The sequence below is a fragment of the Stegostoma tigrinum genome, chromosome 9 (assembly GCF_030684315.1).
Source record: "Stegostoma tigrinum isolate sSteTig4 chromosome 9, sSteTig4.hap1, whole genome shotgun sequence".
In the NCBI taxonomy this organism is placed as follows: domain Eukaryota; kingdom Metazoa; phylum Chordata; class Chondrichthyes; order Orectolobiformes; family Stegostomatidae; genus Stegostoma; species Stegostoma tigrinum.
In genome coordinates this window covers 95,105,947-95,124,952 of record NC_081362.1, presented here as the reverse complement: position 1 = coordinate 95,124,952, position 19,006 = coordinate 95,105,947, and the positions used below count along the sequence as shown (strand labels likewise).

At 54.1% G+C, this 19,006-nt stretch overlaps 1 protein-coding gene across 1 annotated transcript in view; it reads right to left on the bottom strand.

The window, feature by feature from the left end:
* fuca2 (alpha-L-fucosidase 2) overlaps positions 1 to 15,241 on the bottom strand; it is a 38,613-nt gene extending 23,372 nt beyond the window's left edge. The window contains exons 1-3 of the mRNA XM_048536903.2: positions 15,025 to 15,241; positions 13,003 to 13,190; positions 10,927 to 11,266 (exon numbers count right to left, since the gene is read on the bottom strand). Coding sequence (XP_048392860.1) covers positions 10,927 to 11,266; positions 13,003 to 13,190; positions 15,025 to 15,221 — 725 coding nt within the window. The 5' untranslated portion in view covers positions 15,222 to 15,241. The remainder of the gene's footprint in view (positions 1 to 10,926; positions 11,267 to 13,002; positions 13,191 to 15,024) is intronic.
* Between the last annotated feature and the right edge of the window lie 3,765 nt (positions 15,242 to 19,006).

Sequence of the window (19,006 nt, the reverse complement as noted above, 5' to 3'; positions counted from 1 at the left end):
TGTGTTTGACAGCGGTGGGGGGCTGTGTTTGACAGCGGTGGGGGGCTGTGTTTGACAGCTGTGGGGGGCTGTGTTTGACAGCTGTGGGGGGCTGTGTTTGACCGCAGGGGGGGGCTGTGTTTGACCGCAGGGGGGGGCTGTGTTTGATAGCATGGGGTGGCTGTGTTTGACAGCTGTGGGGGGCTGTGTTTGGCAGTTGTGGGGGGCTGTGTTTGACAGCAGTGGGGGGCTGTGTTTGACAGCAGTGGGGGGCTGTGTTTGACAGCAGTGGGGGGCTGTGTTTGACAGCAGTGGGGGGCTGTGTTTGACAGCGGGGGTGCTGTGTTTGACAGCAGTGGGGGCCTGTGTTTGACAGCAATGGGGGGATGTGTTTGATAGCTGTGGGGGGCTGAGTTTGACAGCGGGGGGGCTGTGTTTGACAGCTGTGGGGGGATGTGTTTGATGGCATGGGGGACTGTGTTTGACAGTTGTGGGGGGCTGTATTTGACAGTTGTGGGGGGCTGTGTTTGACAGCAGTGGAGGGCTGTGTTTGACAGCTGTGGGGGAATGTGTTTGACAGCTGTGGGGGGCTGTGTTTGACAGCGGGGGGGGCTGTGTTTGACAGCAGTGGGGGGCTGTGTTTGACAGCAGTGGGGGGCTGTGTTTGACAGCGGGGGTGCTGTGTTTGACAGCAGTGGGGGCCTGTGTTTGACAGCAGTGGGGGCCTGTGTTTGACAGCAATGGGGGGGATGTGTTTGATAGCTGTGGGGGGCTGTGTTTGACAGCGGGGGGGCTGTCTTTGACAGCTGTGGGGGGATGTGTTTGATGGCATGGGAGACTGTGTTTGACAGTTGTGGGGGGCTGTGTTTGACAGTTGTGGGGGGCTGTGTTTGACAGCGGGGGTGCTGTGTTTGACAGCAATGGGGGGATGTGTTTGATAGCTGTGGGGGGCTGTGTTTGACAGCGGGGGGGGGCTGTGTTTGACAGCGGGGGGGCTGTGTTTGACAGCTGTGGGAGGATGTGTTTGATGGCATGGGGGACTGTGTTTGACAGTTGTGGGGGGCTGTATTTGACAGCTGTGGGGGGCTGTGTTTGACAGCAGTGGAGGGCTGTGTTTGACAGCAGTGGAGGGCTGTGTTTGACAGCGGGGGTGCTGTGTTTGACAGCTGTGGGGGAATGTGTTTGACAGCTGTGGGGGGCTGAGTTTGACAGCAGTGGGGGGCTGTGTTTGACAGCAGTGGGGGGCTGTGTTTGACAGCGGTGGGGGGCTGTGTTTGACAGCAGTGGAGGGCTGTGTTTGACAGCAGTGGAGGGCTGTGTTTGACAGCGGTGGGGGGCTGTGTTTGACAGCTGTGGGGGGCTGTGTTTGACAGCAGGGGGGGCTGTGTTTGACCGCAGGGGGGGGCTGTGTTTGACCGCAGGGGGGGGCTGTGTTTGACCGCAGGGGGGGGCTGTGTTTGATAGCATGGGGTGGCTGTGTTTGACAGCTGTGGGGGGCTGTGTTTGGCAGTTGTGGGGGGCTGTGTTTGACAGCAGTGGGGGGCTGTGTTTGACAGCAGTGGGGGGCTGTGTTTGACAGCAGTGGGGGGCTGTGTTTGACAGCAGTGGGGGGCTGTGTTTGACAGCGGGGGTGCTGTGTTTGACAGCAGTGGGGGCCTGTGTTTGACAGCAATGGGGGGCTGTGTTTGACAGCAGTGGGGTGCTGTGTTTGACAGCGGGGGGGGCTGTGTTTGACAGCAGTGGGGGCCTGTGTTTGACAGCAGTGGAGGGCTGTGTTTGACAGCAGTGGGGGGCTGTGTTTGACAGCAATGGGGGAATGTGTTTGACAGCAGTGGAGGGCTGTGTTTGACAGCAGTGGAGGGCTGTGTTTGACAGCAGTGGGGGGCTGTGTTTGACAGCAGTGGGGGGCTGTGTTTGACAGCAGTGGGGGGCTGTGTTTGACAGCAGTGGGGGGCTGTGTTTGACAGCAGTGGGGGGCTGTGTTTGACAGCGGGGGTGCTGTGTTTGACAGCAGTGGGGGCCTGTGTTTGACAGCAATGGGGGGATGTGTTTGATAGCTGTGGGGGGCTGTGTTTGACAGCGGGGGGGCTGTGTTTGACAGCTGTGGGAGGATGTGTTTGACGGCATGGGGGACTGTGTTTGACAGTTGTGGGGGGCTGTATTTGACAGCTGTGGGGGGCTGTGTTTGACAGCAGTGGAGGGCTGTGTTTGACAGCAGTGGAGGGCTGTGTTTGACAGCGGGGGTGCTGTGTTTGACAGCTGTGGGGGGCTGAGTTTGACAGCTGTGGGGGGCTGAGTTTGACAGCAGTGAGGGGCTGTGTTTGACAGCAGTGGGGGGCTGTGTTTGACAGCAGTGGGGGGCTGTGTTTGACAGCGGTGGGGGGCTGTGTTTGACAGCGGTGGGGGGCTGTGTTTGACAGCTGTGGGGGGCTGTGTTTGACAGCTGTGGGGGGCTGTGTTTGACCGCAGGGGGGGGCTGTGTTTGACCGCAGGGGGGGGCTGTGTTTGACCGCAGGGGGTGGCTGTGTTTGATAGCATGGGGTGGCTGTGTTTGACAGCTGTGGGGGGCTGTGTTTGACAGCAGTGGAGGGCTGTGTTTGACAGCAGTGGGGGGCTGTGTTTGACAGCAGTGGGGGGCTGTGTTTGACAGCAGTGGGGGGCTGTGTTTGACAGCAGTGGGGGGCTGTGTTTGACAGCAGTGGGGGGCTGTGTTTGACAGCAGTGGGGGGCTGTGTTTGACAGCGGGGGTGCTGTGTTTGACAGCAGTGGGGGCCTGTGTTTGACAGCAATGGGGGGATGTGTTTGATAGCTGTGGGGGGCTGTGTTTGACAGCGGGGGGGCTGTGTTTGACAGCTGTGGGAGGATGTGTTTGACGGCATGGGGGACTGTGTTTGACAGTTGTGGGGGGCTGTATTTGACAGCTGTGGGGGGCTGTGTTTGACAGCAGTGGAGGGCTGTGTTTGACAGCAGTGGAGGGCTGTGTTTGACAGCGGGGGTGCTGTGTTTGACAGCTGTGGGGGAATGTGTTTGACAGCTGTGGGGGGCTGAGTTTGACAGCAGTGAGGGGCTGTGTTTGACAGCAGTGGGGGGCTGTGTTTGACAGCAGTGGGGGGCTGTGTTTGACAGCGGTGGGGGGCTGTGTTTGACAGCAGTGGAGGGCTGTGTTTGACAGCAGTGGGGGGCTGTGTTTGACAGCGGTGGGGGGCTGTGTTTGACAGCTGTGGGGGGCTGTGTTTGACAGCAGGGGGGGCTGTGTTTGACAGCAGGGGGGGGCTGTGTTTGACCGCAGGGGGGGGCTGTGTTTGATAGCATGGGGTGGCTGTGTTTGACAGCTGTGGGGGGCTGTGTTTGGCAGTTGTGGGGGGCTGTGTTTGACAGCAGTGGGGGGCTGTGTTTGACAGCAGTGGGGGGCTGTGTTTGACAGCAGTGGGGGGCTGTGTTTGACAGCGGGGGTGCTGTGTTTGACAGCAGTGGGGGCCTGTGTTTGACAGCAATGGGGGGCTGTGTTTGACAGCAGTGGGGTGCTGTGTTTGACAGCGGGGGGGGCTGTGTTTGACAGCAGTGGGGGCCTGTGTTTGACAGCAGTGGAGGGCTGTGTTTGACAGCAGTGGGGGGCTGTGTTTGACAGCAATGGGGGAATGTGTTTGACAGCAGTGGAGGGCTGTGTTTGACAGCAGTGGAGGGCTGTGTTTGACAGCAGTGGGGGGCTGTGTTTGACAGCAGTGGGGGGCTGTGTTTGACAGCAGTGGGGGGCTGTGTTTGACAGCAGTGGGGGGCTGTGTTTGACAGCAGTGGGGGGCTGTGTTTGACAGCGGGGGTGCTGTGTTTGACAGCAGTGGGGGCCTGTGTTTGACAGCAATGGGGGGATGTGTTTGATAGCTGTGGGGGGCTGTGTTTGACAGCGGGGGGGCTGTGTTTGACAGCTGTGGGAGGATGTGTTTGATGGCATGGGGGACTGTGTTTGACAGTTGTGGGGGGCTGTATTTGACAGCTGTGGGGGGCTGTGTTTGACAGCAGTGGAGGGCTGTGTTTGACAGCAGTGGAGGGCTGTGTTTGACAGCGGGGGTGCTGTGTTTGACAGCTGTGGGGGAATGTGTTTGACAGCTGTGGGGGGCTGAGTTTGACAGCAGTGAGGGGCTGTGTTTGACAGCAGTGGGGGGCTGTGTTTGACAGCAGTGGGGGGCTGTGTTTGACAGCAGTGGGGGGCTGTGTTTGACAGCGGTGGGGGGCTGTGTTTGACAGCGGTGGGGGGCTGTGTTTGACAGCGGTGGGGGGCTGTGTTTGACAGCGGTGGGGGGCTGTGTTTGACAGCGGTGGGGGGCTGTGTTTGACAGCTGTGGGGGGCTGTGTTTGACAGCTGTGGGGGGCTGTGTTTGACCGCAGGGGGGGGCTGTGTTTGACCGCAGGGGGGGGCTGTGTTTGACCGCAGGGGGGGGCTGTGTTTGACCGCAGGGGGGGGCTGTGTTTGACCGCAGGGGGGGGCTGTGTTTGATAGCATGGGGTGGCTGTGTTTGACAGCTGTGGGGGGCTGTGTTTGGCAGTTGTGGGGGGCTGTGTTTGACAGCAGTGGGGGGCTGTGTTTGACAGCAGTGGTGGGCTGTGTTTGACAGCAGTGGGGGGCTGTGTTTGACAGCAGTGGGGGGCTGTGTTTGACAGCAGTGGGGGGGCTGTGTTTGACAGCGGGGGTGCTGTGTTTGACAGCAGTGGGGGCCTGTGTTTGACAGCAATGGGGGGATGTGTTTGATAGCTGTGGGGGGCTGAGTTTGACAGCGGGGGGGCTGTGTTTGACAGCTGTGGGGGGATGTGTTTGATGGCATGGGGGACTGTGTTTGACAGTTGTGGGGGGCTGTATTTGACAGTTGTGGGGGGCTGTGTTTGACAGCAGTGGAGGGCTGTGTTTGACAGCTGTGGGGGGCTGTGTTTGACAGCTGTGGGGGAATGTGTTTGACAGCTGTGGGGGGCTGTGTTTGACAGCGGGGGGGGCTGTGTTTGACAGCAGTGGGGGGCTGTGTTTGACAGCAGTGGGGGGCTGTGTTTGACAGCGGGGGTGCTGTGTTTGACAGCAGTGGGGGCCTGTGTTTGACAGCAGTGGGGGCCTGTGTTTGACAGCAATGGGGGGGATGTGTTTGATAGCTGTGGGGGGCTGTGTTTGACAGCGGGGGGGCTGTCTTTGACAGCTGTGGGGGGATGTGTTTGATGGCATGGGAGACTGTGTTTGACAGTTGTGGGGGGCTGTGTTTGACAGTTGTGGGGGGCTGTGTTTGACAGCGGGGGTGCTGTGTTTGACAGCAATGGGGGGATGTGTTTGATAGCTGTGGGGGGCTGTGTTTGACAGCGGGGGGGGGCTGTGTTTGACAGCGGGGGGGCTGTGTTTGACAGCTGTGGGAGGATGTGTTTGATGGCATGGGGGACTGTGTTTGACAGTTGTGGGGGGCTGTATTTGACAGCTGTGGGGGGCTGTGTTTGACAGCAGTGGAGGGCTGTGTTTGACAGCAGTGGAGGGCTGTGTTTGACAGCAGTGGAGGGCTGTGTTTGACAGCGGGGGTGCTGTGTTTGACAGCAGTGGGGGCCTGTGTTTGACAGCAATGGGGGGATGTGTTTGATAGCTGTGGGGGGCTGTGTTTGACAGCGGGGGGGCTGTGTTTGACAGCTGTGGGAGGATGTGTTTGACGGCATGGGGGACTGTGTTTGACAGTTGTGGGGGGCTGTATTTGACAGCTGTGGGGGGCTGTGTTTGACAGCAGTGGAGGGCTGTGTTTGACAGCAGTGGAGGGCTGTGTTTGACAGCGGGGGTGCTGTGTTTGACAGCTGTGGGGGGCTGAGTTTGACAGCTGTGGGGGGCTGAGTTTGACAGCAGTGAGGGGCTGTGTTTGACAGCAGTGGGGGGCTGTGTTTGACAGCGGTGGGGGGCTGTGTTTGACAGCGGTGGGGGGCTGTGTTTGACAGCGGTGGGGGGCTGTGTTTGACAGCGGTGGGGGGCTGTGTTTGACAGCTGTGGGGGGCTGTGTTTGACAGCTGTGGGGGGCTGTGTTTGACCGCAGGGGGGGGCTGTGTTTGACCGCAGGGGGGGGCTGTGTTTGACCGCAGGGGGTGGCTGTGTTTGATAGCATGGGGTGGCTGTGTTTGACAGCTGTGGGGGGCTGTGTTTGACAGCAGTGGAGGGCTGTGTTTGACAGCAGTGGGGGGCTGTGTTTGACAGCAGTGGGGGGCTGTGTTTGACAGCAGTGGGGGGCTGTGTTTGACAGCAGTGGGGGGCTGTGTTTGACAGCGGGGGTGCTGTGTTTGACAGCAGTGGGGGCCTGTGTTTGACAGCAATGGGGGGATGTGTTTGATAGCTGTGGGGGGCTGTGTTTGACAGCGGGGGGGCTGTGTTTGACAGCTGTGGGAGGATGTGTTTGATGGCATGGGGGACTGTGTTTGACAGTTGTGGGGGGCTGTATTTGACAGCTGTGGGGGGCTGTGTTTGACAGCAGTGGAGGGCTGTGTTTGACAGCAGTGGAGGGCTGTGTTTGACAGCAGTGGAGGGCTGTGTTTGACAGCGGGGGTGCTGTGTTTGACAGCTGTGGGGGAATGTGTTTGACAGCTGTGGGGGGCTGAGTTTGACAGCAGTGAGGGGCTGTGTTTGACAGCAGTGGGGGGCTGTGTTTGACAGCAGTGGGGGGCTGTGTTTGACAGCGGTGGGGGGCTGTGTTTGACAGCAGTGGAGGGCTGTGTTTGACAGCAGTGGGGGGCTGTGTTTGACAGCGGTGGGGGGCTGTGTTTGACAGCTGTGGGGGGCTGTGTTTGACAGCAGGGGGGGCTGTGTTTGACAGCAGGGGGGGGCTGTGTTTGACCGCAGGGGGGGGCTGTGTTTGATAGCATGGGGTGGCTGTGTTTGACAGCTGTGGGGGGCTGTGTTTGGCAGTTGTGGGGGGCTGTGTTTGACAGCAGTGGGGTGCTGTGTTTGACAGCGGGGGGGCTGTGTTTGACAGCAGTGGGGGCCTGTGTTTGACAGCAGTGGAGGGCTGTGTTTGACAGCAGTGGGGGGCTGTGTTTGACAGCAATGGGGGAATGTGTTTGACAGCAGTGGAGGGCTGTGTTTGACAGCAGTGGAGGGCTGTGTTTGACAGCAGTGGGGGGCTGTGTTTGACAGCAGTGGGGGGCTGTGTTTGACAGCAGTGGGGGGCTGTGTTTGACAGCAGTGGGGGGCTGTGTTTGACAGCAGTGGGGGGCTGTGTTTGACAGCAGTGGGGGGCTGTGTTTGACAGCGGGGGTGCTGTGTTTGACAGCAGTGGGGGCCTGTGTTTGACAGCAATGGGGGGATGTGTTTGATAGCTGTGGGGGGCTGTGTTTGACAGCGGGGGGGCTGTGTTTGACAGCTGTGGGAGGATGTGTTTGACGGCATGGGGGACTGTGTTTGACAGTTGTGGGGGGCTGTATTTGACAGCTGTGGGGGGCTGTGTTTGACAGCAGTGGAGGGCTGTGTTTGACAGCAGTGGAGGGCTGTGTTTGACAGCGGGGGTGCTGTGTTTGACAGCTGTGGGGGAATGTGTTTGACAGCTGTGGGGGGCTGAGTTTGACAGCAGTGAGGGGCTGTGTTTGACAGCAGTGGGGGGCTGTGTTTGACAGCAGTGGGGGGCTGTGTTTGACAGCAGTGGGGGGCTGTGTTTGACAGCGGTGGGGGGCTGTGTTTGACAGCGGTGGGGGGCTGTGTTTGACAGCTGTGGGGGGCTGTGTTTGACAGCTGTGGGGGGCTGTGTTTGACCGCATGGGGGGGCTGTGTTTGACCGCAGGGGGGGGCTGTGTTTGACCGCAGGGGGGGGCTGTGTTTGATAGCATGGGGTGGCTGTGTTTGACAGCTGTGGGGGGCTGTGTTTGGCAGTTGTGGGGGGCTGTGTTTGACAGCAGTGGGGGGCTGTGTTTGACAGCAGTGGTGGGCTGTGTTTGACAGCAGTGGGGGGCTGTGTTTGACAGCAGTGGGGGGCTGTGTTTGACAGCGGGGGTGCTGTGTTTGACAGCAGTGGGGGCCTGTGTTTGACAGCAATGGGGGGATGTGTTTGATAGCTGTGGGGGGCTGAGTTTGACAGCGGGGGGGCTGTGTTTGACAGCTGTGGGGGGATGTGTTTGATGGCATGGGGGACTGTGTTTGACAGTTGTGGGGGGCTGTATTTGACAGTTGTGGGGGGCTGTGTTTGACAGCAGTGGAGGGCTGTGTTTGACAGCTGTGGGGGGCTGTGTTTGACAGCTGTGGGGGAATGTGTTTGACAGCTGTGGGGGGCTGTGTTTGACAGCGGGGGGGGCTGTGTTTGACAGCAGTGGGGGGCTGTGTTTGACAGCGGGGGTGCTGTGTTTGACAGCAGTGGGGGCCTGTGTTTGACAGCAGTGGGGGCCTGTGTTTGACAGCAATGGGGGGGATGTGTTTGATAGCTGTGGGGGGCTGTGTTTGACAGCGGGGGGGCTGTCTTTGACAGCTGTGGGGGGATGTGTTTGATGGCATGGGAGACTGTGTTTGACAGTTGTGGGGGGCTGTGTTTGACAGTTGTGGGGGGCTGTGTTTGACAGCGGGGGTGCTGTGTTTGACAGCAATGGGGGGATGTGTTTGATAGCTGTGGGGGGCTGTGTTTGACAGCGGGGGGGGCTGTGTTTGACAGCGGGGGGGCTGTGTTTGACAGCTGTGGGAGGATGTGTTTGATGGCATGGGGGACTGTGTTTGACAGTTGTGGGGGGCTGTATTTGACAGCTGTGGGGGGCTGTGTTTGACAGCAGTGGAGGGCTGTGTTTGACAGCAGTGGAGGGCTGTGTTTGACAGCAGTGGAGGGCTGTGTTTGACAGCGGGGGTGCTGTGTTTGACAGCTGTGGGGGAATGTGTTTGACAGCTGTGGGGGGCTGAGTTTGACAGCAGTGAGGGGCTGTGTTTGACAGCAGTGGGGGGCTGTGTTTGACAGCAGTGGGGGGCTGTGTTTGACAGCGGTGGGGGGCTGTGTTTGACAGCGGTGGGGGGCTGTGTTTGACAGCGGTGGGGGGCTGTGTTTGACAGCTGTGGGGGGCTGTGTTTGACAGCAGGGGGGGCTGTGTTTGACCGCAGGGGGGGGCTGTGTTTGACCGCAGGGGGGGGCTGTGTTTGATAGCATGGGGTGGCTGTGTTTGACAGCTGTGGGGGGCTGTGTTTGGCAGTTGTGGGGGGCTGTGTTTGACAGCAGGGGGGGGCTGTGTTTGACAGCAAGGGGGGGCTGTGTTTGACAGCAGGGGGGGGCTGTGTTTGACAGCAGGGGGGGGCTGTGTTTGACAGCAGGTGGGCCTGTGTTTGACAGCAGAGGGGGGCTGTGTTTGACAGCAGGGGTGCTGTGTTTGATAGCATGGGGGGCTGTGTTTGACAGCAGAGGGGGGCTGTGTTTGATAGCATGGGGGGCTGTGTTGACAGCAGTGGGGGGCTGTGTTTGACAGCATGGGGGGGGCTGTGTTTGACAGCAGTGGGGGGCTGTGTTTGACAGCAGTGGGGGGCTGTGTTTGACAGCGGTGGGGGGTTGTGTTTGACAGCGGTGGGGGGCTGTGTTTGACAGCTGTGGGGGGCTGTGTTTGACAGCAGGGGGGGCTGTGTTTGACCGCAGGGGGGGGCTGTGTTTGACCACAGGGGGGGGCTGTGTTTGATAGCATGGGGTGGCTGTGTTTGACAGCTGTGGGGGGCTGTGTTTGGCAGTTGTGGGGGGCTGTGTTTGACAGCAGTGGGGGGCTGTGTTTGACAGCAGGGGGGGGCTGTGTTTGACAGCAGAGGGGGGCTGTGTTTGACAGCAGGGGTGCTGTGTTTGATAGCATGGGGGGCTGTGTTTGACAGCAGAGGGGGGCTGTGTTTGATAGCATGGGGGGCTGTGTTGACAGCAGTGGGGGGCTGTGTTTGACAGCATGCGGGGGGCTGTGTTTGACAGCAGTGGGGGGCTGTGTTTGACAGCAGTGGGGGGCTGTGTTTGACAGCAGGGGTGCTGTGTTTGATAGCATGGGGGGCTGTTTTTGACAGCGGGGGTGGCTGTGTTTGACAGCAGTGGGGGGCTGTGTTTGACAGCAGTGGGGGGCTGTGTTTGACAGCGGGGGTGCTGTGTTTGACAGCGGGGGGGCTGTGTTTGACAGCAGTGGGGGGCTGTGTTTGACAGCAGAGGGGGGCTGTGTTTGACAGCAGAGGGGGGCTGTTTTTGACAGCAGAGGGGGGCTGTGTTTGACAGTGGGGGGGCTGTGTTTGACAGCAGTGGGGGGCTGTGTTTGATAGCATGGGGGGCTGTGTTTGACAGCAGTCGGGGGCTGTGTTTGACAGCAGATGGGGGCTGTGTTTGACAGCAGTGGGGGGCTGTGTTTGATAGCATTGGGGGCCTGTGTTTGACAGCAGTGGGGGGCTGTGTTTGACAGCATTGGGGGGCTGTGTTTGACAGCAGTGGGGGGCTGTGATTGATAGCATGGGGGGCTGTGATTGATAGCATGGGGGGGCTGTGTTTGACAGCAGAGGGGGGCTGTGTTTGACAGCAGTGGGGGGCTGTGTTTGATAGCATGGGGGTGCTGTGTTTGACAGCTGTGGGGGGCTGTGATTGATAGCATGGGGGGCTGTGATTGATAGCATGGGGGGGCTGTGTTTGACAGCAGTGGGGGGCTGTGTTTGACAGCAGTGGGGGGCTGTGTTTGACAGCAGTGGGGGGATGTGTTTGACGGCGGGGGCCTGTGTTTGACAGCGTGGGCCTGTGTTTGACAGCGTGGCGCTGTGTTTGACAGCGGGGGGGCTGCTGTCCTTACCTAGTCGGGCTGACAGAGGACTTCAGACACACAGCAATGTGCGTGACTCTTAATTACCCTCTGGAGCAATTAGGCAAGGGCAAATACATGCTGACTTTTTTATCAATGCCCACATTCCTGTGAACGAAGAGAAATTAAGGTGAGGTTAGTTAGTGGCTCACCTGCACACACACACATACACACACAGCTCCATACCTGTGGTTATAGAGCCAATCCAGGAAGCCAGTGCTGTTCCAGTAGGTGTCGGGTGCATTACCATCTCCATCGGACCAGAGGATTTCTGGCTGGTATTTGTTCACAATTTCGTACAGCTCAGGTAAGCTTTTGGTCGTGGGGAACTTGTTGGTTGTGAACACATTGGCAGCATCTTCCAGGAAGTCCGGGTTAAACCATTCGAAGAGAGAATGGTACAAGCCAAATCTCAGCTTTGTCTGGTTTCTGACTGCAATGGCCAGCTCTCCAACAAGGTCACGGTGAGGACCCGAGTCAACCGCATTCCAATTCCATGAGTACTTTGATCCCCACAGCGTAAAGCCTAAACAAATCATATAAACACAACGGTCTGAATGAAATGTTAGCTCATTCTCCACGATGCCAGACCTATTTGTAACATTTTCACACGGAGAATCAGGAGCATTCTCAGTGAATCTTTTCATAAAAGCAAACTGATTTTGCCCAAACTGCGTGAATAAATAGTTGAGAAACCAATGAAAGGGGCTTATGGATTAATCGTGAGCTTTAAACAGGGGGTGGGAGGAATTAAAACAAAATTCCTGGGAAAGCCCAGCAGGTCTGGCAGCATCTGTGAAGGAAAAAACAGAATTAACGTTTTGGGTCCAGTGCTCCTGAGATGCTGCTTGGCCTGCTGTGTTCATCCAGCCTCACATTTTATTATCTTGGAATTCTCCAGCATCTGCAGTTCCCATTATCTCTTCCTCAGTACTGATTTTTTTTCCCTCACAGATGCTGCCAGACCTGCTGGGCATTTCCAGCAACTTTTGTTTTTGATCCTGACGTACAGCATCCGCAGTTCTTTCGGTTTTTATTTAGCAGGAGGAATTTCTCCATCAGCAGTTTGTGAGGATGTAGTGTTCCTGAGTCTCAGTGGTTGAAGTGACAACAATGTCAGTATTCAAGGTGAAGAGCAAGTTGAAGGAAGAGGAATGAAGGGGAATTGAGACTGTAGTGGGCAAACAATGATCTGTAGTATTTGGTTGTGTTGGGTTCACATTCATTCACCAGAGGTAGAGAACATATCACATTTCCTTCCTTCAGTTTAAGTAAATTAAACAAGCAAACTCATGCACATAAGGAATCAACCAATATGTATATGAAGAAAGATAAGTCCTAATAAGCTTTTGCAACAAATAAAATTTTATATTGTGCTCATCTGCAAAGTCCTGACAAAAGAAACACACCTTCCCTTCGTATTCTAGCATCGTGTACCTGTCAACAATGATCATTTCACACTGACAGCTGGGCTCTGAATTCATCTAGCATCTCAGGGCCACTCTCTCTAATAATTGGTGGATTGCAATCACTCCTTGATGCAGATGGAAATTCTTGAGGGGAATATGAGATCCTGTCAATAGTTTCTACAATTCTAGATCTAAACAGTGGGGCTTCAGTTACAGCCGGACTCAGCTACTAACAAGATTGAGTGGGCAATGGAGTTGCAAACAAATGGTGAGAGGAATGTGCAGCAGTGAAATGGATGACAACAGAGCAGATGGCGGCACAAGGTTTCGTTGAGAAAGGATATAGATGGGAAGAGGCTGGAACTGTCACTTTAGTGGATGAGGAGGAGACGGCCAGAACGTCAGGCCATTCAGCCCCTTGAATTCTGTTCTTTGATACAGCCACAGATTGTCTGATTATGACATCAACTCCACTCTCCTGTCCATTCTCTCCCCTGCCAGCAACAACCATTGATCGCAGCTCTATCTCAGGGAGCGAAGAGAGTGGGAGATCTGGGGGAAAGAGTGTGAGCAGTGAACAAATGGCACTGCAGTTAACCGGAAAGAAGAGGCAATGAAGAGTTAATGAGTGGGAAGCAGAGGGGAGTCGGACAGTACTCCATAACCCTTCAAACTTTCAGTCATTTATCAAGATGTTCCCACCGACAAATTGAAAAATAACTTTGACCTGGAGATGGAGGACTTGAGAATAAAGATACCCACACTGCTATGATTCTCAATGACCAGAAGCCCATCTCATGCTTGCATCTTCAGTATCCAATTTATTCCTTTTAAGTTCTGAGCAGTGTGTTACCTTCATGGTGTTTAGAGGTCAGAACTACATACTTGGCCCCTGAGGCACTCAGTAGTTCAGCCCATTCGGTTGCGTTGAAGAAGGAAGCAGAGAACATGGGGGCAAAGTCTGCGTAAGTAAATCCAGGAGGATAATTTTTCTCCATAAACTCAACATAGGGCTTCAACTTCTCTTTCTGCCAGTAGTACCTGCAACAACAACACAAAGGAACTGAAAGTCTTCAATCAGCTCAAGACTTCCACTAACAAACACTCTCAAAGGCAAATCTCCAACCAAGGCTGGACTACAGCTAGTGACCATAGACCGAGACCAGGTTACAGCTAGTGACCATAGACCGAGACCAGGCTACAGCTAGTGACAATAGACCAAGACCAGGTTACAGTTAGTGACCACAGGCCGAGACCAGGTTACAGTTAGTGACCACAGGCCGAGTCCAGGCTACAGTTACTGACCACAGGCCAAGACCAGGCTACAGTTAGTGACCACAGGCCGAGTCCAGGCTACAGCTAGTGACCATAGACCGAGACCAGGCTACAGTTAGTGACCATAGGCCGAGACCAGGTTACAGTTAGTGACCACAGGCCGAGTCCAGGCTACAGTTAGTGACCACAGGCCGAGACCAGGCTACAGTTAGTGACCATAGGCCGAGACCAGGTTACAGTTAGTGACCATAGGCCGAGTCCAGGCTACAGCTAGTGACCACAGGCCGAGACCAGGCTACAGCTAGTGACCACACGCCGAGACCAGGCTACAGTTAGTGACCACAGGCCGAGGCCAGGTTACAGTTAGTGACCACAGGCCGAGACCAGGCTACAGCTAGTGACCACATGCCGAGACCAGGCTACAGTTAGTGACCACAGGCCGAGTCCAGGCTACAGCTAGTGACCACAGGCCGAGACCAGGTTACAGTTAGTGACCACAGGCCGAGACCAGGCTACAGCTAGTGACCACGCTACAGCTAGTGACCACACGCCGAGACCAGGCTACAGCTAGTGACCACAGGCCGAGACCAGGCTACAGCTAGTGACCACACGCCGAGACCAGGTTACAGTTAGTGACCACAGGCCGAGACCAGGCTACAGCTAGTGACCACACGCCGAGACCAGGCTACAGTTAGTGACCACAGGCCGAGTCCAGGCTACAGCTAGTGACCACAGGCCGAGACCAGGCTACAGCTAGTGACCACACGCCGAGACCAGGCTACAGCTAGTGACCACAGGCCGAGACCAGGCTACAGTTAGTGACCACAGGCCGAGTCCAGGCTACAGCTAGTGACCACAGGCCGAGACCAGGTTACAGTTAGTGACCACAGGCCGAGACCAGGCTACAGCTAGTGACCACAGGCCGAGACCAGGCTACAGTTAGTGACCACAGGCCGAGGCCAGGTTACAGTTAGTGACCACAGACCGTGACCACAGGCCGAGACCAGGCTACAGTTAGTGACCACAGGCCGAGACCAGGTTACAGTTAGTGACCACAGGCCGAGGCCAGGCTACAGCTAGTGACCACAGGCCGAGTCCAGGCTACAGCTAGTGACCACAGGCCGAGACCAGGTTACAGTTAGTGACCACAGGCCGAGACCAGGTTACAGCTAGTGACCACAGGCCGAGACCAGGCTACAGTTGGTGACCACAGGCCGAGGCCAGGTTACAGTTGGTGACCACAGGCCGAGGCCAGGTTACAGTTAGTGACCACAGGCCAAGAACAGGTTACAGTTAGTGACCATAGACCGAGACCAGGCTACAGTTAGTCACCGCAGTTGGTGACCATCGGTGGGTGAGGCAAGCACTACAGAAGACAGTGGATAAGCACCAACCAGACCTGGACCATAACTAGTAACTCCTGGCCAGCTGCAGCCAGGGTTCTGGAAACTGCCAACCATTGTAGATTGACAGCTCAAACCCACAGGGGATAGTTCCGCAAATCACATCACGGAAACACAGTGTCTGCGATAACCCATTGGAAGGCAGGGATAGTGGAGGGGAGGGGAATACCTCCCGCCTGAAGCCAACAGGTACTTACCAGAACCACTCACTGCCGAAGCTGGGCACTGAGAACACTCCCCAGTGAATAAAGATGCCAAACTTAGCTTGGTCATACCAGGGGGGCAGGGGCCGAGAGTCAATGGTGTCCCAGCTCGGGGCTGGCACGGACTGGGAGCTGGGGAGCATTGAGAGCTGGAGCCAGAGGAGGCCATTCAGGAACCAGCTGCTGTACATCGCTGCTCCCTTTCCCAACCAGGAAATGCAAAGCAGGAAGAAAGGGAGGTCTCTCCCGATCACGCCGTGCGTTGCCGTTGGGTCCTAGAGAGCACCGCAATGCTGGGAATTGGAATGAGACGGAACGGCACAAGGGCGTGCAAACTCCTGCAGCCCTCACTCTCTCTTTTCAGTTTAGCTGTAACTTGGGTGAATCCACTTTAACAGCCTTTCACCGACGTCTGGATACAAGGTAAAAATCAAAAGAACTGCGGATGCTGTAAATCAGGAACAAAAACAAAAGTTGCTGGAAAAGCTCAGCCGGTCCGGTTCTGGAACTTGGTCTGAGGAAGGGTCACTGGACCCGAAACGTTACCTCTGTTTTCTCCTCCACAGATGCTGCCAGACCTGCTGAGCTTTTCCAGCAACTTTGTTTTTGTTCTGGATACAAGGTTATTGTCAATCTTGGTAAAACTGAATATTTATTGTTCAGTGATAATAGGAGCTGCAGATGCTGGAGAATCCGAGAAAGCAAAGTGTGGAGCTGGATGAACACAGCAGGCCAAGCAGCTTTTGTGCTCCAAAGATGCTGTTTGGCCTGCTGTGTTCGTCCAGCTCCACACTTTGTTATCTCATTTATTGTTCACCCATCATTGACAGGAGGCCATTCGGCAATCTCAACGCTGTTCCACCACTCAGCTCATTCATGATATATCTGCATCGTGGCCCCTATTACCTTGCCTCTGTTCTATATCCCTTCGAACCAAACTCGGACCAATCGCTAAATTCGCAGCACCAGACCTGGAGTCGGCGTTTTGGCCCTTAAGGGTGCTCTGCCATTCTACAGGGTGATTGATCAATGCCCTAGGAACGCAGTGCCTCCAGATGCCTGATGTCATTAGTAATTACAGAGCAGTCTCTGTTTTAAACTTACAATGACTGAGATTCCGTAGCCTCTAAGGGGAACAATTCAGCACTGTTTTAAGCTACAGCAGAGAAGACGGTCCTCCTCATCTTGATCCGTAAATTAGATTAGATTAGATTCCCTACAATGTGGAAACAGGCCATTCGGCCCAACAAGTCTATCCCGCCCAGACGCACCCCCATAACACACATCCCTAAACACTATAGGCAATTTAGCACGGCCAATCCACCTAGCCTGCACATCTTTGTACTGTGGGAGGAAACCGGAGCACCCGGAGGAAACCCATGCAGACACGGGAAGAATGTGCAAACTCCACACAGACAGTTGCCTGAGGCTAGAATCGAACCCGGATCCCTGGCGCTCTGAGGCTGCAGTGCTAACCACTGAGCCACTGGGCCAAAATGACAAATATTTCATTTTTAAACTGCGTTCCCTGGTTCTAATATTTTTGACAGAATTTCCCAACTTCAACAATCGATGCAGGATATGTCATTGATGTCTGTCAGTTTATTTCTGTCGAGACATTAGGCATCAACTGGGGATTTTAATAAAACAGAGCAATAGTGGAAGATGGTTACTTACGTGCTCAATGCTAAACAAATCAGTGACTGGTGTTTTTATTGGGGCTACCACACTTTGACAGGCCCAGTTCACAAAATATTTCTAGTGTCTATAGTAAGTGAACTGAGACAGTGTGGGTATTAGAAGCTTTTAAATATCCTAATCTCTCTAGCACAATGTGGGGCAGGGTTCCAATCCTTCCAGGATTTGCCAGGAATCTCCAGGAGTTGAAGTTCAATCTCCAGGTCATTGCACCATGTGCAGTTCTGGAGAAAAAAAATCAAAGGAATATGAAGACAGATCATTTTTTATGACTTTCCACGAATGTTTCTGTGAACCAGCTATAAAAATATTGCAAATGCTGTTTGCTCGAAAGAGCATCATCCAACTGGACAATGAATCCTTTTCTATTCAGTGGTTACTCGACATCAGCATCTGATAGGAATGATCATTTTGCCCAATTAATTAACAGATTTTTAAACAAAAATCATGCAACGAAACCTCCAGGAATAGATTTAACGACTGGCAGAAGGCCGAGAGTAGAGGTAAAAAGGCCCTTTTCACGTTGGCCGCCTGTTATTAGTTGAGCTCCACAGGGGTTGATGTTGGGACCACAATGATTCATGTTACATAATAACAATCTGGATGTAGGAACTGAGTTGCTAAGTTTGCAGATGACACAAAAATAGGTGGAGGGACAGGTAGTGTTGAGGAGGTGAGGAGGCTGCAGACGGACTTAGGCAGGAGAGTGGCCACATGGAATGCAGTGTGGGAAAGTGGGAGGTTATGCATTTGGGTATGAAGAATAAAGGTGTAGACTATTTCCAAAATGGGGAAAGACTTTGGAAATCTGGAGCACAAAGGCACTCAGACATTCTAGTTCAGGATTCTCTTAAGGTTAACATGCTAGTTGAGTTGGCAGTCAGGAAGGCAAATGTAATGTTAGCATTCATTTCAAGAGGGCTAGGATACAAGAGCAGCAATGTGCTGTGGAGTCTGTACAAGGCTCTGGTTAAGCAAAATTTAGAATATTATGAGCAATTTTGGCCCTTGTCTCTAATGTGGGATTACTGGCATTGGAGGGAGTCCAGAGAAGGTTTACAAGAATGATCCTGGGAATGAAGGCCTTGTCAAATGAGAAATGGGTGAGGACTCTGGCTGTGTACTTGATAGAGTTTAGAAGGATGAAGGGGGAATTTGATTGAAACTTCCAGCATACTGAGAAGCCTGGATTGAATGGATATGGAGAAGACGTTTCCGCTAATAAGAGAGACTAGGATCCAAAGGCAGAGTCTCAGAGTGAAGGGACAGCCCTTTAGAACTGAGAAGAGGAGGAATTTCTTCAGCCGGAGGGCGGCAAATTTGTGGAACCGATTGTTACAGAAGTCTCTGCTGACCAAGTTATTGAGTCTATTTAAGACAGAGACAGATAGGTTCTTCATTCATCTGGGGATCAAGGGTTACGGGAGAAGGCAGTAGAATGGGGTTGAGAAACTTATCAGCCAGGATCGAATGGTGGTGCAGATTCGATGTTTTGAATGGCCTAATTCTGCTCCTAGATCTTATGGTCTTATCATCTTATGATCACTACCCGAAGAAAACAAGAGCAGCTGTTATATTTGTTTCTCTGATTGGCTGTTGTTGAGAGATGTTGAGCATGGCGACAATCGGTCAAATGTAAAACTTTAAATCATAACTAAAATTTACTTTGCAAAAAAGTTTGGTGTCAAATTCAAATTTTCTAAGGCTGGCCCTGAGTCACGTGGGTCTATGTGTTTTTTTAGTAATACTGAATGTAGTACAACAGGGTTAGCATGACTTCATAAAGGGGAGATCAGGCCTGACAAAATTGCTAGAATACTTTTGAGGAGGTAACAAGCAGGATCAATAAAGGGGAACTAGTAGAAGTTATATATTTGCTTTTTCATAGGCTTTTGGCAAGGAACCACATGTTAGGTTTCTTGATAAGACAAGAGTCCATGGTGATGAGGGTGGTATATTAGCATGGACATAAGGTTGGCTAACTAATAGAAGAAAGAAAGTTGGGATAAGAGGTATGTTTTCAGGGTGACAATCTATAACTCATGGTGTGCCACAGGGATCAGTGGTGGGATCACAATTATTTACAGTGTATATTATTAACTTAGAAAATGAAAGAGATTGTACTATTGTTGAGTTTGTGGATGATACCAAAATAGGTGGGAAGTGATACAATATGGGCAAAAAAAATTTGGCAGATGTAATGTGGGATATGTGACTTAGATACTTTATGACATGTAAAATAGAAGAACTGAATGTTATTTAAAAGGAGAAAGGCTTA